The sequence below is a fragment of the Acanthisitta chloris genome, unplaced genomic scaffold (assembly GCF_000695815.1).
Source record: "Acanthisitta chloris isolate BGI_N310 unplaced genomic scaffold, ASM69581v1 scaffold31698, whole genome shotgun sequence".
In the NCBI taxonomy this organism is placed as follows: domain Eukaryota; kingdom Metazoa; phylum Chordata; class Aves; order Passeriformes; family Acanthisittidae; genus Acanthisitta; species Acanthisitta chloris.
In genome coordinates, this window is record NW_008688248.1 from 11354 (window position 1) to 35694 (window position 24341).

General features: G+C 44.7%; 1 protein-coding gene across 1 annotated transcript in view; it reads left to right on the top strand.

Annotated features, from left to right (window-relative positions):
- Positions 1-24341, top strand: part of FASN (fatty acid synthase) — a 34780-nt gene that overhangs the window by 6029 nt on the left and 4410 nt on the right. Inside the window, exons 8-37 of the mRNA XM_009080945.1 lie at positions 2397-2856; positions 3210-3397; positions 4173-4362; positions 4773-4867; positions 5251-5385; positions 5650-5853; positions 8308-8423; positions 8875-9050; positions 9404-9595; positions 9874-9954; positions 10043-10228; positions 10524-10703; positions 11109-11312; positions 12538-12848; positions 13002-13391; positions 14548-14712; positions 14913-15031; positions 15134-15288; positions 15597-15800; positions 16858-17008; positions 17479-17657; positions 18206-18325; positions 18470-18592; positions 19333-19556; positions 19800-20001; positions 21057-21208; positions 21641-21732; positions 21878-22029; positions 22288-22530; positions 23992-24180. Coding sequence (XP_009079193.1) covers positions 2397-2856; positions 3210-3397; positions 4173-4362; positions 4773-4867; positions 5251-5385; positions 5650-5853; positions 8308-8423; positions 8875-9050; positions 9404-9595; positions 9874-9954; positions 10043-10228; positions 10524-10703; positions 11109-11312; positions 12538-12848; positions 13002-13391; positions 14548-14712; positions 14913-15031; positions 15134-15288; positions 15597-15800; positions 16858-17008; positions 17479-17657; positions 18206-18325; positions 18470-18592; positions 19333-19556; positions 19800-20001; positions 21057-21208; positions 21641-21732; positions 21878-22029; positions 22288-22530; positions 23992-24180 — 5578 coding nt within the window. The remainder of the gene's footprint in view (positions 1-2396; positions 2857-3209; positions 3398-4172; positions 4363-4772; positions 4868-5250; positions 5386-5649; positions 5854-8307; positions 8424-8874; positions 9051-9403; positions 9596-9873; positions 9955-10042; positions 10229-10523; positions 10704-11108; positions 11313-12537; positions 12849-13001; positions 13392-14547; positions 14713-14912; positions 15032-15133; positions 15289-15596; positions 15801-16857; positions 17009-17478; positions 17658-18205; positions 18326-18469; positions 18593-19332; positions 19557-19799; positions 20002-21056; positions 21209-21640; positions 21733-21877; positions 22030-22287; positions 22531-23991; positions 24181-24341) is intronic.

Here is a 24341-nt window from a genome sequence, read left to right on the forward strand (position 1 = left end):
TCAGAATAAAGGCTGTAGGATCACTTTATTGATCCTTACACTGGACCTTTCAACAGAACTCTGCTGTAAGTCATTTGGGTTTGAGGTGCATACAGGTAGAGGGATTTAGATGTTTGAGTAATTGACAATGACCAAAGATGAGGCAGTGTGGACTTTCAGTGCCAAAAGAGCAGCTGATCCTTCTGGCTTTCTGTCAGGGATGTATCATGTCTTCCTCTTCTCTCTTAGGTTGGCAAGAAGCCAGGTGAGTTCTTTGGGATGAGGCTTGAATAATTGTCTGTCTGAGCAACCAGCCTGCTAACTACTGCTGTAGACAGACAGTTGTCTATTGGCTCTGGCTGCTTAAACTGCTTAGCAGAGAGCTAGCTAATGTTCACACTTGCTTGTAAGCCTATTACCATAGAACCACGCAAACTGAAGTCACGTACACTTCCACAGCTAGAATTTTAGGCTCTTCAGAGTGGTTACTGTGACCTGAATACATACAACTTACTGTGACTAGCCTCATCTGCAAATCATGGAGACAGCAGTGTCTGTCTCTCTGTAGAGGAAAGTTTACCTTTTTTTTTTTTTTTTTTTAGCACCTTTCGCTCTGACACGTTTTTCATAGAAGGAATGATAAGTGAGTCATAAGCCTCTGAATCCCTATTGTGTCGTGTGTTATAAACAGTTTGTTTAGTGGTTTCTGTGATCTGTCAGGACAGGACCATAACTTTGAGGTACTGTTTCCTTCCCCTCTACACCAAGCCAGATGTCTCTTAGGCAGTAACTGTCTTGGGAACTCTGCAGTGTCTGTAAATGTTTTCTTCTGGAATTCCATAAAATCTCTGTGAGATGTCAGTTAGGAAAATAGATCTTGAAAGTATCTGATTTCAGACTTGAAGAGAATCTATTAATTATGTGGATAGGTAGGAATGAGACTAGGGCTTGCCAAGGCCACTTTAGTCAAATTCTGGTAAGGGATGAAAAACTCACCTGCACCTTTGGGCTGCTCATCCTGTGTGATTACTTGCTGGACAGCAAAGACAAAGCTTCTTGGTGGCTCTGGTTGCATGCTCACTGTGCTGTACTCTTGAACTTACGTAGAAACTGTGGCAAACTTGGAAGTACAAATATATATGCAGTGTAAAGCTACAGCAAGTCCAAAGTGCATGGTATTGTAGGTGTAGGACAGTATGCATGAAAATACTTAGCCTGCAGCTTTCAACATGTTGACTGGAGGGGAAATCATAGATATTTATGCTGGTTGGTGTCCCAGGTAAGCTACTATGACTGATAGGCAGCTTGGAGAGGCAGTTCCAAACCAGTCTCTTTCTCTGGCTGTTCTGGAGTGATGAAGGAACTGCCAAACCTACAGAGCACAGAGCGTTGGTGTCTGACCTTGCAGTCTGTGCTGGGCTTGTGCCACAGAGGAGTGTGAGCTTGGTGTCATGGGCTGTATGTAGAGATGCTGCTGACAGAAGGAAGCTCTTGCTTGTTTTTGCACAGCTGTTCTATTCCTCACACTCTTTGTGTACTTCCCTTTGGCTCTGCCAGTTCTGACCAGTCTGCTATTCCTGCTTTTTTGGCTCAAGAAGACAAATGGGTGTAAAGCAGCAAGCAAACTCCGTTACTAGTGCTTCAGCTTGATTCTTTTGCAGCAAAGGCAGAAATAGAGGAATAGTTGTGATTATAAATAGATAGCTATTCTAGATAAATAGAATAGTTGTGATAAGGAAGAGCATATGTGACCATCTGTGACTGGGGAGCGATGAATTGGAATGTGATGAAGGGATGGGGTCATCGAATCATAGAATTTAAGGGTTGGGATGGACCTTACAGATCATCCAGTCCCAACCCCCTGCCCTGCCCAGGGACACATCCTCGCTAGATCAGGTTGCTCAAGGCTCATCCAGCCTGGATTGAACACTGCCAGGGTTGGGGCAGCCACCACGTCCCTGGGCAACCTGGGACAGTGTCTCACCACCCTTAGAGTAAAGCATCTTTTTCTAATATCCAGCCTAAACTTCCCCTCCTTCAATTTGAATCCATTACCCCTTGTCCTATGATTGCAGTTCCTAGGATCTGAAGAGGGAAAAAGATGTGATAGTCTTAGTACCCAGGCTGCTTTTTCAGTAAGACTGCATGGCTTTCCAGTTAGAAAGGGCCTGGAAGCTAACCTTAAAGCTACTACACTCAACTTCCCTGCTGACTTCCTGCATGGACTTAAAATTTGTCTAGGTGAAGGAGGTACTACCCCAGTAAAATCAATAATGCTGTTCTCTGAAATGTCCCTTTATCCAAACAGAGGGAACTGCTTTAATGTATGCTATGTGGTCATTTGTAGTGAAACAATAACAAAAGAATGTTTGTCACCAGACAATGTGGAGCACAGAACACTCTGTTTCTTCTTTCAGGTCATTCTCTCTCTGGAGCATGGGCTGTGGGCTCCAAATCTTCATTTCAATACCCCAAATCCTGAGATTCCTGCCTTACAGGATGGCTCTTTGGAGGTCGTTTGTAAACCAACCCCAGTGAAAGGTGGCCTTGTCAGTATCAACTCCTTTGGCTTTGGAGGTGCTAATTCTCATGTCATTCTGAGGCCAAACAAAAACAAATGCCAGCCTCCGAAGACTTGTAACACACCAAGACTGGTTCAGATTTGTGGCAGAACCCAGGAAGCTGTGGAAGTGCTGATTCAGGAGGGCAGAAAGCACGGAGGCTGCAGCCCCTTTGTAAGCCTGCTCAGTGATATCTCTGCAGTTCCTGTGTCCTCCATGCCCTACAGGGGCTATGTGCTGGTTGGCACTGAGAGTGACATAAAAGAGGTTCAGCAAGTTCAGGCATCTGGTAGACCACTCTGGTACATCTGCTCAGGTAAGTGTGCAGCTCTGGGTCCAGGCTTCTCCATTCTGCTGTAGATCTGGGGCTTGAGCAATTGGATTCTGTGCTCTAATGTTGTTTTCCACTGTAGCATGAGGAAATAGTTGGCAGCATCATGATATGTCAAGGAGACTTGTGTTTGCTGTGTTTTATCAAAACCTTCCAACTTAACTATCTTACGATGATAATGAAGTCCAGGAAGATAAAAAAGCCTAATTTAGAGGGTGTTAGAAATGTACAATGTTTTGCTCTTGGTTAGAATTCTCTGGCTGCCAGAGCAAGTATGTGATGCCTCCTCCTGTTCTGGAGTGTTACTGGAGCTCACGTTCTGTTTGCCTATCCTGCAGGCATGGGAACACAGTGGAAGGGCATGGGCCTGAGCCTTATGAAGTTGGATTTGTTTCGCCAGTCTATACTGCGCTCCGATGAGGCTCTGAAGAACACAGGGCTGAAAGTCTCAGACCTGCTTCTGCAAGCTGATGAGAACACTTTTGATGACACTGTCCATGCATTCGTTGGACTAGCTGCTATTCAGGCAAGACTCAAGTGGCTGGTGGAGTGGGTGGTCATAGACTCAATCCACAGAAGCATGTTCTGCTAGTGTGTCTGTTTGGCTGGTATCACTTTATACTGATCAATGGAAGCTTGTTTTGTGTACTCAGCAAATGGCAGTATTAGAAGTATCTCTGATAAGGAGTGTGTTGTACCCTTGACAGCTTCAGGCTCTGCCACTTGCAAGATGCTTGGACAAATAGGGATCTGAATGGATTTGGATGTGTATCTGTGTATATATGTGGGACAATTTCTTCTTTTAAGAGAGTAAGGAATGTCTTTGAGTTCTATGTAAACGTCTGTGCCAAGGAGCAAGGTTCCACTGAATGTCTTCTAAAATCTGTTCTGCAAATGAACTGAGTGATGTTCAGTGAAGTCTCCTTTTAGTTCTGAGTGTCAGGGTGGGATTCATGTTCTTAACAGACAGAGGCCAAGCTTTTAAAATGGTCTGGAAAGCTGGTCTTGCCTCCAACTTCGTACAGACACATTCTTGGCAACCTTATATTGTTGGAAATACTTTGTTAGTGGAAAGCCACGTTGTGGAGAGGCCCAGACAATACTGGAGTCACATAATGATTCTTGGGATTGCTTGGAAAGGTGAATGGAGCTGCAGTTCGGGTTGGAGGGGAAGGCAGTGAGGCCAACAAGAAAGTCTACCAAAAAGCCATTTTGTTATGTACTTGCTACTGCTGTGTGCTTGTGAGGCCTGACACCTGCTTACTCTGGCATGGAATCAGTAACCCTACTTTTCCTTGCAGATTGCTCAGATTGATATGCTGAAGGCTGCAGGTCTGCAACCTGATGGGATTTTGGGCCACTCAGTGGGAGAATTAGCTTGTGGCTATGCAGACAACTCCTTGAGTCATGAAGAAGCCATTCTTGCTGCTTATTGGCGCGGCCGATGTGTTAAAGAGGCCAAATTGCCCCCAGGAGGAATGGCTGCAGTTGGTAGGTACACCCTGACCCAGGAGAGTGATACAAAAGGTGATCTGTGTGGTTTGACTCGTAGAAACTATGGGAAGCATAAGACAAAACAACCAATTCTGTAGTTTCTTTGGAAGTGTGGGGGTTACCCCCACCCCATTCCTTAATGTGATGGCACAAAGATTTGGCCTCCTGTTCTTGCATTCAGCATCACTGTGATAAATGTCATGTTAAAGTTCTAGGATAAATATCCTTAGCTTTTGCAGAATCACTTTTGGGGAAAGGGAGGGGGGCATGTCTGTCTTTCCCTTACAAATCCTTCCCAGTTTTGCAAAGTGCTGAATTGAGCACAGTGACTGTGATGTTCAGATTACTTCCCTCATGAGGCTCATGGCTAGAAATGCTCTTGTTACCCCAACATTTTCCTTCTGCAGGTCTGACGTGGGAGGAATGTAAACAACGCTGTCCTCCAAATGTGGTCCCAGCCTGTCACAACTCTGAAGACACTGTCACTGTTTCAGGACCTCTGGTGAGCATAGCTGGGCTGTGACTGGGACCTGTGAAGTTAGAATCTGAAGAAGGCAGGAAGCTGAGTTAGAGCTCAGCTGCTTGCAAAGGGGAGCTGAACGGAAGTGGTGCAGGGGACATGGTGCTTTGCCTTAACTTACACATTCAGCTGCTCCTTGAGGGGAAGTGATGTTAGTGCCTCAGTAAGCTAGTAATAAAATATCTCTTATAGCCAAGGGCAGAGTGAGTGATATAAATTATAAGACTGAGAAGAGCAATCATGTCATCCAAGCTGTGGCTCCCTTTGAGCGGCAAGGGATGAAGGGTATGGGGATAGTACAGTGGCTCAGACAGATCCCAGACACGTTGTGAGCTTTTCCCTGAGTTCACTTATATTCCTCTCAGGGCTCTGTGAATGAGTTTGTGGCCCAGCTGAAGAAGGACGGGGTGTTTGCCAAGGAGGTTCGCAGTGCTGGCGTCGCATTCCACTCCCATTACATGGCGTCCATCGCACCAGTGCTGCTCAGCGCGCTGAAAAAGGTAATGCTGCCCAACTGGGCCTCACGTGGCTTATCTCTGGCACCTGGGTTCAGTATAGGTGATGCTGAGCTTGAGGGGACTCTTTTCTTCAAGAGGAAGAGGAAATCTCTTGAAGAGCGTGTGAGACTGAAGGTTTGAAATCCTTTGGCCTCAAGCAGGATGAACTGAGCAATCAAGCTGAGAAGGAAGGTTGCTTGCTTTTGCCTGTTGTATTGTCCTCTACAACTTGTGACTCTCCTATTCCTTTTTCTTGTCTGTCTCTAGGTCATTCCACACCCTAAACCTCGTTCAGCACGGTGGATCAGCACATCTATCCCTGAATCTCAGTGGCAGAGTGATCTGGCTAGGAATTCCTCTGCAGAGTACCATGTGAACAATCTAGTGAGTCCAGTGCTGTTCCACGAAGGTCTGAAGCACATTCCAAAGGATGCCGTTGTAGTGGAGATTGCTCCTCATGCTCTTTTACAGGTACAGATTTGATTGTGTCAGTATGATACTATATTTATATGCTGCTACAAGGAGTTTGAGGGTCTGAGGACTAGAGAATACTGCTGCTTTTTTCATATTTTTTTTGGCCTAGTTCTGAGAGCACTTATTTCAGTATTTTTGAACCCTTCCCAGTTTTAACATTCTCTTGATGGGTTCTTTGTGCAGGCTTTGGTGTGATTGGGTTTTTTAATTTATGGGGTTTTTTTAGGGTGTTGTATATGTTCATATTAGAAAAGATTTCAAACTCCCTAACACTACCACTTCCTCATCCAGACATTCCAGACTTTACTCATCACTGCACATTTCAGATAGCTGATTGTCGGCTTTGTCAACTGCACAGTGAGCAGGAAAAGTATTTAATTGAATGTAATGGAAAGTGTGTGTTAAAATTGGGGTGGAGTGAGAAATTCAAGACTTTACAGGACTTCTCTGTGAAAAAAAATCAGTGGCCATCTCTACACTAATATTGGTTCAAGGTACTTGGCTTAGAAGGTGGTGACTGGTAGTGGTGTTTCCCCCTCTTCTAGACCAAGTAGTCTGAGACCACAAGAGCTTGCTTTCTTCATGAATTCCTTTCCCTGAGGAGAGCAGATCATCATTATTTATTTCTTCTATGAGGGCAGATGCAATTGGTGGCTGGTCACAAGTGGTGTTCCCCAGGACCACTCCTGTTTAACATCTTTATTGGTGATCTGGGAACTGAGTGTACCCTCAGTAAATTTGCAGAGAACACTAAGCTGGGTGGGAGTGTGGATCTGCCCGAGAGTAGAAAAGCTCTACAGAGAGACTTGGACTGACTTGATGGATGGACTGAGGACAACTGCATGAGGGTCAGTAAGGCTCAGTGCTGGTCCTGCACTTGGGACACAACAACCCCATACAACTCCAGGCTTGGGGAGGAGTGAGGAGAGAGATGTTGTTTGCAGAGAACACTAAGCTGGGTGGGAGTGTGGATCTGCCCGAGAGTAGAAAAGCTCTACAGAGAGACTTGGACTGACTTGATGGATGGACTGAGGACAACTGCATGAGGGTCAGTAAGGCTCAGTGCTGGTCCTGCACTTGGGACACAACAACCCCATACAACTCCAGGCTTGGGGAGGAGTGAGGAGAGAGATGTTGGTCAGAAAGGGACTTGGGAGTGCAGTGCTAGCTCAGTGCGAGCCAACCGTGTGCAGAGGTGGCCAAGAAGGCCAAGAGCATCTTGGCCTGCATCAAGATTATTGTGAACAGCAGGACTAGGGCAGTGCTCATCCCTCTGGACTGGGCACTGGGGAGGTCCCAGCTCAGTGCTGTGCTCAGCTTTGGGCACTCACTGCCCAAAGGCCATTGAGGCACTAGGAGGCCAAGGGCATCTTGGCCTGGCCCAAGCAGTGTGGCAGCAGCACTAGGCCAGTGCTCATCGCCCTGGACTGGGCACTGGGGAGGTCACACCTCAGTGCTGTGCTCAGTTTTGGGCCCTTCACTGCAAAAAGCCATTGTGGCACTGGAGCGCGTCCAGCCAAGGGGAACGAGGGCAGCAAAGGGCTAGAGCACAGGGGGAAGGGCTGAGGGAGTTGGGCTTGGTTAGCCTTGAGAAGAGGCTCAGGGGTGACCTCCTGGCTCTCTGCAACTCCCTGACAGGGTTGGAGAGAGGTGAGGGATGTCTGTCCTGCCATGGCTGCAGGGAGAGGACTCATGGGAATGGCCTTGAGCAGAGGCAGCACAGAGTCAGATTAGATATAAGGAAAAATCTTTTTCTTGTTAAGAGTGTTTAGGCACTGGAGTATTGCCCAGGGAGATGGTGGAGTCACCACCAGAGCAGAACTTGTAAATTGAGCAGATATCTTTCTTTACAAAAAGACTATATGCTTCATGTTGAAATTGTTGAACTATTCTGGACTTTAATGCAAGTGACTAAGTCTTCATCAGCTGGATTTGAGGGTGTTCTGGTTTGCTCTTCCCTCTTTTCCCGTGTAAAGGTCGTGGGATAAAATTGAAGAGAAGATACAAATTGGGTCAGGTGTTCAAGACTGCGTTTTTTGGTCTAATAGCTTTTTTTTTGGAAAATGCTCTAGGATACTTCAGGCAGGAAAGTGCTGCTCCTGGGAGGGGCCTAAGCTGTGTGAGTGTGCGAGTGGAAGGCTCAAGGTGACCTTGCAGTTCTTGGAGTGCAGCTTTGGATTTCACTTGACAATCTGCTTGAGAAAGGGAGATTGGTATTTTAGCAGAATTACATTAATGTTATGCAGGTTCTGCTTTACCTGATGAGCAGCATCTTGGGTTGCTCAAAGAGTACTGAGCTACTCTCTTCTCCCCATAAAAGTGGTGTATGTTCCAGCAGCTAGCACAGAACTCCACATAAGCATAAATGGTTTGGGATCTACTAAGAAAAATTCAGAGACAAAGTAGTAAGTAATGCCTTCCACCAGTGATTTATGGACTCTTCATCACCAGGCTATCTTGAGAAGAGCTTTGAAACCAACTTGCACCATTCTCCCTTTGATGAAGAAAGAGCACAAAAATAATCTGGAGTTCTTCCTGACACAGATTGGAAAGATTCATTTAACTGGGTAAGGAGACTAAGGGAGGAGGGTGAGTGGGGTAATGGTAAGGAATTCAAGTCTCTTCTCTAACATGAATGTCTTCACAAGGCCTAAAATGCTCCTTCAACAAACCTGGGAAAAAAATGGGGTGTATGTTTGTGCTTTACATATTTCACAGGCTCACTTAATGAAGTGTTCCCCTGGGTTAGAGTTTGCTTGGGCTGGGAAGGTGCCTTTTAAGGATGAGATCCATTTTAGAGGCCTAGTAATCTGGAACTAGCTCTTGGAAAGAAACTTCACATCTTGTAGATGGTTAGAATTACCAGTTTGGCTGGAGAAAATGTTCATGGTGCTCCTGGAGACATTTCAGACATTGCTGAAAGACTAGTTACTGCCTGACCTCTAAGTATTACGATCAGTTTCTTTGCCTATATTTTCCCCCCCCTTCCCCCATTATCTTGATTCTTTGTCTTCCTAGGATGAATGTTCTTGGAAATAACTTGTTCCCACCTGTGGAGTACCCTGTCCCTGTGGGAACACCCCTCATTTCTCCATACATCAAATGGGACCACAGCCAGGACTGGGATGTTCCAAAAGCTGAAGACTTTCCTTCAGGTTCCAAAGGCTCTGCATCTGCTTCAGTCTACAATATTGGTGTGTTTGCTGTTTGTTTCTTTTTTTGTCTCTTTCCTGCTTTACCTTTCCATTTCTTTCCTATTGTAAAACTAGAAAAAGGATACTCAGGGCAGCATCCCTGAAGCCATCTTCTGTAGCTTAATGTTTGGTTTGGTTTGCAAAAAAAACTGGGCCTGCTTCTGAAATGGAATGAAAGAGCATGAACAGAGCAGGAACCTGTGTTGATTCAGACTAAGAGTAATTTTAAGAGCTGCATGTTGTCAGGCAGGATAATTGGGAAACAACTAGCACCTCCTGTAGACGTTGAGGGGAAAAGACCTCTTTATTGCGGTGGTTTTATTATTTTCACTTTGCTCTTTATTCATTGACAGATGTGAATCCTGAATCTCCTGACCACTACTTGGTTGGTCACTGCATTGATGGCAGAGTTCTGTACCCAGCAACTGGGTACCTAGTCCTGGCTTGGCGGACACTGGCACGGTCTCTTGGCATGGTCATGGAGCAAATGGCTGTTTCATTTGAAGATGTCACAATTCATCAGGCAACTATCCTTCCCAAAAAGGGTGAGTGAGGAGTGCTGGTACCACTGCAGAACAGTGTAATGAAGGTGGAGGGAGAGGAAAGAAATGCATGGGGAAAGTGAAGGGGAATGTGTGAGAGAAATTACAAGGAATGCAGGATGACTGAACAAAGAAGTGAATTCATACAGTCAAGCAGTACATGTTAGTCATCTTTATTATATGTGAGCAGTGAGTCTGGAGATGGTGAGAGAGAAAGTTCTTCCTGAAGATGACAGCAATGAGTTATCTCACAGTCCTGTCTTCTGCAATGTTTCTTGCAGGATCAGTGCAGCTGGAAGTGAGACTCATGCCTGCTTCTCGCTGCTTTGAGGTGTCAGGAAATGGGAATCTGGCTGTGAGTGGTAAGTGAAGGAAGTGGAAGTCTCTTACTCAAATCTATTGCTTATGAACAATGATCATGATTGTTGGTCTTGTTACTGTGCCCGTCAGGGAAGATTTCCCTCCTGGAGAACACTTCTCTAAAGAACTCCCATAGCCAGCCAGTCGACTTTCGGACTAAAGTAGACATGAGCTCAAAGTCTGGACTCTTGAAAGATGATGTTTATCAAGAGCTGCATCTGCGTGGATATAATTATGGACCAACTTTCCAGGGTGTTCTCGAATGCAACAGTGAAGGTGAATTTACTTTCAAAAGAAGCATGATGGGCATGGATATTGTAATGATGAATATTAGATCTTGTAATTCCATTTGTATTAGCAGTTCACCTGAGTGCTTTGTGTGATAATTATACTTTGTGTGGTAATGGAGACCAGCCAAGCTTTCCCAATGCTCTGTCTCCAATGTAGAACTGACTGATGGAGTTTACAGGGGAAGCTGGGTACACACAGCAGACTTTGCATTTAATAAGCAGTGACATTCTGGTGTCTGCTGAATGACTAAATAGTGAGGCTTTCTCTTCCTTCTCTGTAGGAAACACAGCGAAAGTTCTGTGGAATGGGAACTGGGTGACCTTCCTGGACACACTGCTGCATGTGCTGATCCTGGGGGAGACTGGGCGCAGTCTCCGCTTACCCACCAGGATTCGCTCGGTGCGTATCGACCCAGTGCTGCATCAAGAGCAGGTGTGCCAATACCAGGACAATGTGGAAGGTAATGTCTCTCATGCTTGGGCTTTTGCTAGTTAGTTTGACTCCTGTGTGAGTGAATGTATGAATTCATAAGAAGCAGGATGGACTTGGGAAGGTCCTTCTAGTCTCCAAGCTATTCTGCAGCTCTGTAACATCTCTAAGTATGTAATAGCACTGTTCACCAGGTCACCTTGAGACACTGGCACAGGTTGCCCAGGGAAGTGGTGCCTGCCCCAACCCTGGCAGTGTTCAAAGCCAGACTGGATGAGGTCTTGAGCATCCTGGTCTAGTGGGGAGGTGTCCCTGCCCATGGCTGGCGGGGGTGAGACTAGATGATCTGTAAGGTCCGTTCCAACCCCTAAAATTCTATTATTCTATGAAAATACTTGTTGTGTTTGCAAACTTACACTTCTTTCCTGGTTTTCAGCTTTTGATGTGGTTGTGGACCACTGTCTCGATAGCCTTAAAGCAGGAGGTGTCCAGATCAATGGTCTTCATGCTTCTGTGGCACCACGACGACAACAGGAACGGACCCCTCCCACCCTGGAAAAATTCTGCTTTGTGCCCTACACTGAGAGTAACTGTCTGTCTTCCAGTGCCCATCTTCATGCCTATCTGGAGCGTTGCAAAGGTAGAGTGAATCCCAGGTTTCCTGTCATGCTAGGGGTATCTTCCAGCCTGACTGAAGTGTCTGAGAGAAGCTGTTCATACTACTTCAGAATGTCCAAGAAATAAGTGTTGGTCTCTGTAGAAGACTTCAGCAAGAGTCCTCTGTCTGTATGCCTGCTAGAAGCTAAAAACTAGTTCTGCCTGAGATACTTCTAGAATGTGGGTAGGGGTGAAACGTCATGAGGAGGGGCAGCTACCCTTCTATAACAGACAATATAGTGCCAGATGGCACAACCCCCTTGGCAAGCAGAGAGGCATAAATCCTCTTCTTTAAGGAGAAATCCAACCTAGTTGCTTCAAACACTTGACAGCAGAGCTTCCTGAAGTCTTTAACCTTGTTTTGTTTTTCCCTGTAAACTGCCAAGGTAGGTAAGGTGACATGTTTGTCCCCATTTGATTGTGGGTACACATATCCAAGCAGGGAAAGTGATTTAGTGAGGCACACCAAAAAACCCCCTGTGATTGCTGCAAGAATAGAATAGGAGCAGTTCAGTCTGTTGTGATGTACAGTGTGTGTGGATGGGGAGACATCTACTCAGCTCATCACTTTTAAGTTCCTTTTCATCAAAGGGAATTAAATTACTATTTTTTTGAAGTTTTTACCTGGTGATGAATTTTGCTTTATTTTGAGACAATAAGTTCATCATTCTATGTTGGTAAAGTGTCTTCAGACTCATTGTTAGATTTGGCAATTGATTTTAGAGATTTCCTTTTTTTTTTTTTTGTCCTATTTTCCCCTGCAGTTTCCAAATACTATCCCAGAGGTCTTTTACATAGGCTGTAGTGGGAATATTTTAGTTTTTGAAATCCTGTTTCTGATCTCAGGCAAGATGAGCTGTTTCCCATCTGTATATAAAGCAAAAAAAGCATCTTAATATTTTTGTATCTGCAGAAACGTAAACTTTTCCTAACAGCTCCCTAAATTAATCAGAAGTTTTGTTAGTTGCTCTCTTTCAGTCAGAGTCTCACCACAGGTGGTTTAACTTGTCTTGCCACAAAGCCTAGTTGTTTAGAGCTTGCAGTGAGTGCACAATCCATGATCATATGCACAGAGGCTGCACTGTATCTCTGTGGCTGGGCTGTAATTTGTGATGCTGATCAGCTGCTCTCGCAAACGGAGGCAAAGAGCAAAGGAAAAGTTCTTGGAAAATCTGACCCTTCCTTTCATTTCCCCTTCTATTCCTTAGGTCTGATCCAGAGCTTACAGGCTAAGGTGGCAGTGCATGGGGTCAAATTAGTCATTCCTGGACTAGAAACTGCAGTGGCAGCTACAGAGTCCTCACCCACCCAGAAGGGCCTTCAGCATATCCTTGCTGAAATCTGCCGTCTGGAACTGAATGGAAACCTCCATTCTGAGCTGGAACAGGTTGTGACTCGAGAGAAAATGCACTTCCAGGACGACCCTCTTCTCAGGGGATTGCTGGACTCCACAGAGTTGAAGACTTGCCTGGGTGTGGCATTGGAGAACATGATCAGTCACAGGATGAAGATAGTAGAGGTTAGTTGGAAGCCCAAGATGGGACCATAGCTAAGTGTTTCTAGGCCTTCCAGTAACCTGACTGCATACTTACCCATAATTATAACTGGAACAACACATCATTCATATTTCAACTTGGTTTCTTCTTTTCCTTCCCCTTTTTTTTCCTCACAGGCTCTTGCAGGAAGTGGACAGCTGTTCTCTCGTGTCAAAAGCATTCTGAATACTCAGCCCCTGTTGCAGGTGGAGTACATTGCCACTGACCGTGTCCTGGAAAACCTTTCAGCTAAGGAAACAGAGCTACAAGATGCTGATGTTCTCTCTAGCCAGTGGGATCCATCAAGCCTTCCCTCTGGAAATTTGGTCAATGCTGACCTGGTGGTATACAACTGTTCAACAAGTGTTCAAGGGAACACCTCTGAAATTCTCTCTAATTTGGCAGCTGCAGTGAAAGAAGGAGGGTTTGTTTTGATACACACCCTTCTTAAAGGAGAAACTCTTGGAGAAGTTGTCAGTTTCCTTACCAGCCCAGATCTGCAGCAGAAGCACAGCTTCCTGAGCGAGGTAAGCTGGCTGGAAGGGTGAGTGTTTTCTCAGTGGATAGTCTGGAGCCCAGTGCTCTGATGGTGAATATTGAGTAAATGTTGCTTTCATATGTTTCCATTGAGGCCTTCTGCAGAAATATCTAATAAACACTTCAGGAGAGAGGATTTGTGAATTACTGCAGTAAATTGTTGGTTTAGTCATGAAAGCTTTTTTTAATGCATTGAAAATTATTCATCATCATGTGTGTATCTGCCTAATCTGTGTGAAAACACTGGCCAGGACAATTCTTTTATAGCTAAAATAACATGCTGTGTGGCTGGGTAGGGTGCAGCTTGATCACTGTGAGATCCTAAAATGCTTCAGTATCAGAATCTCCCTTTTCCTTTTGATGTCACTGCTGGGAGTGAGACTTTATGAACTAGTTAAGTTCTTCTGACATTAAAATGCTCCCAGAAGGAAGGATTTCTCTTGTGCTTTTCCTTTCCTCTTTTCCTCCCTTCTTCTTCCCCACTTTATCTTGATCTCATAATGAGATACAGTAAAATAAGCCCTGATAAGCTGAGGGAGGGGGAGCAGTGTGTCTGTATTATATCTTCAGACCAGTATATCATGCAGATAAGCTAATGCCAGAGATGATGTGAGAGGAGAAGAGTGAAGGGCAGGGGTAAGGGTGGGAACTGGGACATCACCTTCTCTTGGCAGCTGTTAGACCAAGCAGCAGTGGGAAACTGCCTCTACAGAACTTAACTATTCCTGATTTGAGGGGTTGTAGCCTCTCAGCTCTCCTTTTAGAATAATAAGAATGTAGCACATCTAATAGTTTACAGGTTTTGTTTATAGTTCTGGAGTGGGGTGATTGGGTTCTGAATTTTGCAATGACAGATTCTAGCCAGGCTGTGAGATACTTGTACTACTGCTTTTCCAGGATCCTTCAGGGAAGAAGGAATAGTCTAGACATGAATAAAATACTGTTAGGTTAATCAAACATATTTGTACTGAGACAATACGGATCAGATGCCAAGTTGTCAAGCAGAAGCAAGAAAGAGGTGGACAGTGCCTGTTGTTCCTGGTGAAGTCGTCTTTAAGGAGTCTCAACATGAAGTATAGATGTGACTTGTAGTTTTAATTGAGTTTTGGCTTTGCTGTAACTGTTGCTTTACCTGATTTTTGACAGGCACAGTGGGAAGATTTATTCAGCAAAGTCTCACTGAATCTGGTTGCTGTGAAGAAATCATTCTTTGGCTCAGTTATTTTCCTGTGTCGCCGGCAAGCCCCAGTGAAAACACCCATTTTCCTGCCAGTAGATGACACCAATTATAAGTGGGTTGACACCTTAAAGGTGAGAATTCCTGTGTCCAGCATATCTTAATTTCCAAATCATTTTCCTTGCTCAGTGAGATATTTAGTACTGTTAAAAGTGTCTGTGTGTGTGCGTGTTCAGTTGCTTTTAATAAAACAGAAGTTATTCATCTCGGCTAAGGATATGAGCAGAGATTTCGTTGTGGTTCCTGATAAAACAGTTTGGGATTTGTCCTGTAGGAGGTCCTGGCTGACTCATCGGAGCAGCCTGTGTGGTTGACTGCCACCAGTTGTGGGAACTCAGGAATTCTGGGCATGGTGAACTGCCTCCGCCTTGAAGCTGAAGGCCACAGGATCAGGTGTGTGAGCATGTCCTTGAGTCACAGTGGGGAGATGAGATATTTTTGTGTCAGTTTCTTTGCAGGCCTAGAACAAAACAAACGACAACTCTTGTCTTCTAGGTGTGTGTTCATTTCCAACCTGAATCCTTCATCAACTGTCCCAGACACAAGTCTTTCTTCCCTGGAGATGCAGAAGATGGTTCAGAAGGACCTAGTGATGAATGTGTATCGTGATGGAAAGTGGGGCTCCTTCAGGCATCTCCTGCTGCAGCAAGGTAACTCCTTTGAGGTCTGAGGATCACTTTGCAAGGCCTAGAAAACAAGCTAGCATTCCCACTGCTATCTTTTATTGGTTTTTGTAATGGATAATTTTGAATTGCTCTGCTTCAGATCAGAGCAAACTGTAGCTTGCTGTGGCACCAGGAGGAGGGGTAACTATTTAGGGGTATTGATAGTACTGCAGGATGGGAAAGAGCTTTGTGGAGAACAAACGGAGGAGGCAACAATTGCACAAGGAATTCACTCACTCTGGAAAGCACATACTTGTGTTCATGTGTGTGAGTTCTTACTGTTCTTTCTGCAGCACAACCTCAGGAGTTGACAGAATACGCCTATGTGAACGTGCTGACTCGTGGAGATCTCTCATCTCTTCGTTGGATTGTCTCCCCACTTCAACACTTCCACACGACTAATCCCAACGTTTTACTCTGCAAAGTGTATTATGCATCTCTCAACTTCCGTGACATCATGCTGGCCACAGGGAAGCTTTCTCCAGATGCTATCCCTGGTGAGTTAAAATGACATGAGAAGGAAATGTATTTATGTTTTATTCTAGAATTAATTCACATAGTCTCTTAAATGTTAGGTATGCACTGGCTAAAGTGTGTGCTAGTTTAGCAAGGAAGCAATGCCTTTGCCAAAAACTCCCCAATTCTACTTCCAGTTTCATAGAAACATCAAGGTTGGAGGAGTCCTCTAAGATCATAGAGTCCGACCATTAACCTGCTGTTGCTGTAACCGCCAAACCCTAAACCAGATCCTCCAGTGCCAGGTCCAGATGCCTCTTAAGCACTTCCAGGGATGGTGACTCCACCACCTCCCTGAGCAGTCTGTTCCAGTGCCTGAACACCCTAACAGGAAAAAAGGTTTTCCTAACATCTAAGCTGACTCTGGCCTGTCTCAGCTCAAGGCCATTCCCTCTAGTCCTCTCCCTGCAGCCATGGCAGGAGAGACATCCCTCACCTCTCTCCAACCCTGTCAGGGAGTTGCAGAGAGCCAGGAGGTCACCCCTGAGCCTCTTCTCAAGGCTAACCAAGCCCAACTCCCTCAGCCCTTCCCCATGTGCTCTAGCCCTTTGCTGCCCTCGTGCCCTTTGCTGGACTTCTGCTCCAGTGCCTCAATGGCTTTTTGCAGTGAGGGGCCCAAAACTGAGCACAGCACTGAGGTGTGACCTCCCCGGTGCAGAGTCCAGGGGGATGTCATTTTGTTTATATGGCAAAATTAACAAATTCAGATGTTACAATATATCATCCTTTCTAGTTTATATATCATTCTGTTTCAGAGGGACGGAATTGCCTCTGAAACAAGATGTTTTCTTGAAATTTCTCCGGGTTAAAACTGGAAACTAAAGCAATATGGTCAAGGATAAAGACCAAGATTTAATGAGGCCCAGTCCTTTTCTGCTACTCTTGAAGAGAAACATTAATTTTGGTGACTTATGGACTGTGTACATAGTAGACGAATCCCAGAACTGTTTCAGGTTCTGCCTTTCAGGGACTGCTGTTGTAGGTGAATGGCTTTTAGAAGAGAAATTCCCTTTGTAAAAGGTGCTAATATTCTTTCAGGTAACTGGGCTCTGCAGCAGTGCATGCTGGGCATGGAGTTCTCGGGACGAGACATGGCTGGAAGAAGGGTGATGGGACTGCTGCCAGCAAAGGGACTGGCCACGGTGGTAGACTGTGAGAAGAAGTTCCTATGGGAGGTGCCTGAAAACTGGTAGGTCAACTTCTGTTTTCTGGTTAAGATTTGCCTTCATGCCTGAGGCTGATGGCAGATCATACCTGAGTACTGCATGGTAGGTAGATTCCCCTCTGGGAGATGATAACAGGGCTATACTCTCCTGAAGCAACTGTAGGATTTGGTTTAAATTCACTGCAGGAGTTCAGAGCTACTTTTTGTGCAGTGGCTTGCACGAGATTCTCATCTCTTTCTTGGACTCTTGGCTTCATGTGTTTCAATATACACTGTGATTTCAGTGTGGGTTGTGTTACTGGTTAGTTACTGAAATATTTTTGTAGAATGATGAAACTTGGCTATGCTTGGCAGCTGTGGTAGTGTGCTGTGTGATTGAGAACCACTTGTACTTCCTGATTTATCTCAGCAGCTTAACCTTTCCACTGCAGAAAAGCAAATTTCATCAGGAGAATCTAGTACCAAGGCTAAAGCTCTTTCACTTTGCTCCTTAGGTCTCTAGAAGAAGCAGCTTCAGTGCCTGTGGTTTATGCCACTGCTTATTATGCTTTGGTGGTTCGAGGTGGTATGAAGAAGGGTGAGAGTGTCCTTATCCACTCTGGCTCAGGAGGTGTGGGCCAAGCAGCCATTGCTATTGCCCTGAGCATGGGCTGCAGGGTCTTTGCTACTGTAGGTGAGTATTGAGGGGCCAGAGTTGTGGGGAAAAGTACAGACTTATAATAAATAGAGGAAAGGTGTGTGCACGTGTGTTTGTATATAGCAGTGCCTGTTCAGGTATATACTTATTCCCCCCAGTATGATCTGCTGTAGCTTCGATCTAGTTTCCAGATTAAAAACAGAATACATGGTAAATACAGGTACTGACTATATGCTTGAAACTTCCACACCATAGTCAAATTTATCTATCTCTGTACACTATATAGTCAAAAGTATAGAAGAAGATCAAGGCTACTTCATTTTAAATTCCATAATGTGAATCCAGAACTATCCATTGAAAGGCTTTGGTCTATCTCTGGCCCATGCTCTAGCACACAACTGAGCAGTAACAACCAGACAGCCTTTGTCTTAAGGTTTGACATCTTGAGTGACTGAGCGTGTTGAAACAAGTGATTGATGAGAGTCCTTGGGGAAAAGATGTGCAGAGGAAAATGGGCTGTTTCATCATAAAAAGTAAACTAGCTTAAGAGTAGTGACATCACTCAACTTGTTTTCTGCCTCCAGGCTCCACTGAGAAACGTGAATATCTCCAAGCAAGATTCCCACAGCTGGATGCTAATAGCTTTGCCAGCTCCAGAGATACTACCTTTGAGCAACATATACTGCGAGTTACCAAAGGAAAAGGTGAAGAAACATTTTTCCTTCTTTCTGGCAGCTGTGCCACGTTTGCAGTTGCGTGCTCTAAACACACCCTGTGACACTAGAAGGCAGGGTTAGGCTCTCAGCAGAGTTGAGTTTATTAAGTAGTTGCTTCTCCCTTCATTGCAGGTGTCAACCTCGTGTTAAATTCCTTGGCAGAAGAGAAGCTCCAAGCCAGTTTGCGCTGTCTTGCTCGACACGGGCGCTTCTTGGAAATAGGCAAATTTGATCTGTCCAACAACAGCCAGCTTGGTAAGGTGCTACATGGGGAAACACAACTCATCAGGTTTAGCCTGTTGACCAGCACCCCCAGGTCCCTTTCTGCAGGGCTGCTCTCCAGCCACTCCCAGGTTATGGGATTGGGCATTACTCAGTCTCAGTGCCCAGTCTGGCATTCGTTAAATTTCATACCATTGATGATTGCCCAATGTTCCAATCTGTCCAGACCCTTCTGCAAGGCCTCTTGTCCTTCAAGTCAGTCAACTGCATTGACCAGTTTTTGAAGGCATGGGAGCAAGGTTAACCCTATTTCTCATGGATGGCAAAACAAATTTTTGAATGTTAAAATGTGATGTGTTAGTGAAAAATTACAAGCATGTTCTCCTGTATGGCGAGTGCCGACAGTCTGTTTCCTTCTTGTTTCAAAAGATCCTATCATCTTGGAAAACCTTCCTGTGAGGAAGAGACTCCTGTGGAGATTGGTGGGATTTATGTGGGAATCTAGCTCTGGCCATGTTATAGCCAGTCCTCTGAACACACTATTTTTGAGTGGAGTTTGTTAAACTGGTCTGCTTGTAAGACAGCAACCTCATGGCTATAGCATTTTGAGAATATATGCAAAAATGAGTTTGGGAAATGTAGAATTCAAGCATCTGGCTGCTTTACTCCTCAGTCTTACACTAGTGACCTGCAGAGAAATCTTTCTGAAGCAGAAGATATACTCTATTTTGAAATGTCAGCACGTCAGGTCATAACCAAGTTGCTTTTTCTAGGAATGGCTCTCTTCCTCAAGAATGTGGCATTTCATGGGATCCTGCTGGATTCAATATTCGATGAGGGAAACCAGGAGTGGGAAATAGTATCAGAGTTGTTGAAGAAAGGCATAAAAGATGGTGTAGTAAAGCCCCTGAAGAGTACAGTCTTCGACAAAGAAGAGGTAGAAGCTGCCTTCAGGTTCATGGCACAAGGAAAACATATTGGCAAAGTTATGATCAAGGTAATCAGATAACGACTTTGTTTCTCTGATGCTTCTGGCATCCTCTGTGACTATACTGGATCCATTTTGAGTTGAAGTTGTATAACTAGGATAGCTCAGGGTCATTTTTTACTGCTGACACTGATTCTACAAGGTTCATTCCCATTGACTGGAGGAGCATAGCCTAGAAAGATGAGAAATGCATCGTGTATTTAATTGTAACTACTTTTTTCTCTTTTTTTTTTCCCCCTTTGCGGCGGGAAGGTCCAAGAAGAGGAAAAGGGCTGTCCTTCAAGAAGGTCTGAACCAGTTAAAATCTCTGCCATCTCCAGAACCTCCTGTCCACCTACTAAGTCTTACATCATCACAGGAGGCCTGGGAGGATTTGGGCTTGAGTTGGCACAGTGGCTAGTTGAGAGAGGAGCACAGAAGCTTATACTGACATCTCGTTCTGGCATACGAACTGGTAAGCAAAAGCTGTGAGGGAACAGAGAACATGACTGCCTTTCAACAGAGCTCCATTTCTGGTTTCTCTCCTTTAAGGTTTCTATTGGCACATAATAATATCTTGATCTCTTTTCTTTCCTTTCCTGTGTGTATTAGCTCAATTGAGATAAGCTGTGTTTACCTTTATTCTAAAGGAGGAAGTATCTTTTAACTTGATCTCTTTTCCAAATACTACTTCTCCCTTTTTATGCTTCCTAGTTCTATCAACCCATTCTCTTTCTTACCCAGGATTTTTTTCTGCAGCCTTACTTTTACCTTTACCTCCTGTGCAGTTTGGCTACCTCACTGACTTATCCAGTGGCTGTAGCATGTTGGATCACTTGCCACAAGGAAAGGCTTATAAACTCCTTGTTGATCCTCTGTTCGTCAAGTTACACGTGTGGATCCTTGCTGTTGGTGCTTAATTAGCTCATCTGTAAAGACGTGCCCTACTGTCTGATAATATCTGTAAACATTTTTACTCAGGTTTAAGGTGCTAGTTTGATTACAGTTGCAGCAATGAGATTTCTTATCAGCGATAGTCTTCAGTATTTCCTCATACAAATTCAGTCCTAACAAAACTTCTCTCTGTCTCTACAGGTCTCTTCTTTCTATTGGCAAGTTGACAGTAGCACCACTTGTGCAAACACATAGATTATATACTTCTTTTCAAGTTCTGACTGTGCTACTATAATCTGTTGCTTTGCTCTACTCTGGACATTCTTTCCTGTCTCAGTGCCCAAATTCTTGTTCATTTCCCTTCACGGTTGTACATTTTCTTCCTTACCACCACCACCCCCAACTCTTACGTTCTCCTGGCTCTGTTTTCCACTTGATTTATTTATAATATTTCTGAAGCTCAAGTGATTTCAGGCTACTGTTCAAGCTTTGTCCAGTTTTTCCTCTTGTAGGTGAATCAGGAATTATTTAGTTATTCAGTCCCTATCTAGTCAGAAAAGCATAAGGAGCAGGTTAACCAAAGCCTTATGGTTTGGATGCTTCATCGCAAGCACTGTCCACCTTTATTTTTTGTAGGCTACCAGGCTAGGCGTGTTCAAGAGTGGAAGTCACTGGGAGTCCAAGTGTTGGTGTCTACCAGTGATATTGGAACACTAGAAGGAACACAGCGATTGATAGAAGAAGCTTTGCGGCTTGGGCCAGTTGGAGGCATCTTTAATCTGGCTGTGGTAAGTGGCAGCACTTGTAAGAGGCAGCACCCATTCACATGATTTTTACTGAGGGCAGTCAGGCTTCATACAGTTTTAGATTGGCTCTGTGTTTCAAAGGACACTATGGTGACTAAAGGCTTATGGGTCTGGGCCCTTGAGCTGAGAAGCAACAGTATTTGGCCAGCAAGTTCAGTTCTGTGGTAAGACAAATGTGGCCTATGACATTTTAGAGGGGCAAGAAAAATCCCATGTAGAACTTGCCAGTTGAAGGCTGCAGTGGCAGTACGGAAAAAAAGCAAACTTAGCAATATATTTGTCCTGCAAAGTTATGAAAATACATTGTGTAGTGATATCCTCTCATATCTCAAACCGTGTGGCATATTTAACAGAGGAACTGGAGATACTGAAACTGTACTCTCTCTTTTTAATCCCTCCCCCCACCCTCCATAGGTCCTTAGAGATGGCATGATTGAAAATCAAACCCCAGAATTATTCAGTGAGGTCAACAAGCCCAAGTACTCAGGCACTCTTCACTTGGATTGGTAAGTGTCTGGAGAAGGGACAGATGAGAACTGTTTTTACGGTCACAGAGCTGATCAGATATGTTGTTTTAGTCTTGCACTAGCCCTCTATGGTAACATAGTTAGCAGGTTTTTCTGATGAGGTTTCTCTCTTCTCTGCTGCAAGGGTGACTCGTAAGAAGTGTCCAGACCTGGACTATTTTGTTGCATTCTCTTCCGTGAGCTGTGGAAGAGGAAACGCTGGGCAAAGTAATTATGGCTTTGCCAATTCTACCATGGAGCGAATCTGTGAGCAGCGACATCACGATGGACTCCCAGGTGAGATGACTTTACTCATTGCACAGAGTGATCACCAAACATCCAGATGAGAACCAGCTCACCAAAAACTTGTGCATTTATGATAAGGAATGTTGAAGGCTGTTTTCTGCTTGGAGCTGATACCCTGAGTCATTCATGTGTGAATGAGCACTGAGCATTCAGCAGTACAAAGGAAATTGCAAGCCTTAGCTTAGCTGGTTTTTTTTAACTCTCTTTTGTTGCTGCTTAGTGTGTTCTTTCTTCTGATTTCTCACCCAGGCCTGGCAATCCAGTGGGGAGCCATTGGTGATGTGGGTATCTTGCTGAAGACAATGGGAAACAAAGACATTGTGGTGGGGGGAACGATTCCCCAGCAAATCAGCTCATGTCTGGAGGTGCTCGATGTCTTCCTGAACCAACCTCATCCTGTCATGTCCAGTTTTGTCCTGGCAGAGAAGGTCTCTGTGAAAGCTGAAGGAGGCAGTCAGCGGGATCTTGTAGAAGCTGTTGCACACATCCTGGGTAAGTGTTCCCACTCAAGCACAGCTGGCCAGTGTCTACCATCTCGATGCTTTTGGAGAGCAGTGGTGCTGCTGTAGGTACTCTGTGTGGCATCTCCCCCTGATTCCCTGCAGTGTGGCTGTGTTGTGAGACTGTTTGGCTGGTTTTTCTTCCTTTACACTGCTCCTTCTCTCCAGTACAGATTTTTCTCCCTTATGTACTTACATAAATATACTCCAGTGTCTTGGGTCTTACTTAGACTGGACTGGTACCTTTCTCCAAATGGAGAATTGACGGGAGCAGTTCCTAACAGCAAAATTCTGGGACAGCACATAATATGTGACTGACTTTCTGAGTGCTAGTCCACCTTTCAAACATTCACCTTGGGATATCCCCATGCCACAAAAAGCAGCTTTTCTGTACATAGTGACTAATTGGTAGTGTATTCACTTACCAGCTCTGTCATCTCATGTGAACATCTAGTAACCATAGCTTAACTAGGTAGTGCAAGTGCCATGTCCTCCTGTCTGTCTTGAAGCTGCTTCCTTTTACCACTGTGTCCCCTATTTTCTGTGTTGAAACTGAATAATCTGTCAGCTCTGTTGTGTCCTACTTCAGTTGTCTCTTTTGCAGACAGAAGTGTGTATTGATCCTTTGTTTCCTACCAAGAAAGGTACTGAGAAATGAAAGTCTCCTGAGTGTTACTTAAGGAACTGTGTGCAGTTCACTGACAGCAAATATCTGACCTCTGAGAACAGACAAGACTTTTAGAAGTCATAGGGAAGTGTCTGGGAAATTGTAAGAGCTGTAGGGTTAGTTTGGAAGGGAGAGAGTGTGAGGACAACAAAGAGAGAAACTAGTAATGAAGCCTAATGGTGGGAAGGGTGGCAACATGGGGCAGCCCAAAGTGTAGAAGGGACAAAGAGCTGTGAGTGCAGGTGTTATTATGGGAGGCCTTTTACAGGTAGGGAAGGGGTGAGAGATTGAACAGCATGAAAAGTGAAGGGGAAAAGGTGATGAAGGCTACAGGAATCACTTCCTCCTCCAGTGTCATAGACATAAATGTTGCAATCAACCATCATTTGACACTGATAACTTTCACACCGCTTTGTAGCTGAGGTTTACTTGCATATAGGTCTATGACTACAGTTTCAGTTAGAGCCTCCAGTATGTGGAATTCATCTAAGTGACTGACTGTTCTGGACTTGGTCTAGAGCTGATGTGAAAATGTTCATAGCTATTTAGCTGGGCCTGATGTATCCCCTGTCATAAATCTGTGCACATTTAATGTGTACTCTAAAGACTAGATCTGGGTTGTAGAAGAGGTGACTTGTGGAAGTATTAGATGACCCTTAAAAGTAATTCTCTGCAGCTGCAGTTGGAGACTGTAGGAGAAAGAAGGAGGCAGAGAAGGCTGCTAGAGAGGCCTAGAGCTGAAAAGAAATTGGCCTTTTGCTAGTGTGCTTGCTGTTTTGTTCTCAGGTGTCCGTGATGTGAGCAGTCTGAATGCTGAGAGCTCCTTGGCTGACTTGGGTTTGGATTCCTTGATGGGTGTGGAGGTGCGTCAGACACTGGAGAGAGACTACGACATCGTCATGACCATGAGAGAAATTCGACTCCTTACAATCAACAAACTGCGGGAACTTTCCTCCAAATCCAGGACAGCAGAGGGTACAGTGTCTGCATTAGGGTTGCTACCAGTCACCTGAGTCCAAACTAAGCTCCCAATCTGTTACTTTCATCTCTAGTCAAATAGTGAAATAAGGTTACAGCTGAGCAGCTTTTAAGTGACAGACACGTCAACAGAAGTGTATTGGCCACTGGGTCAGGTG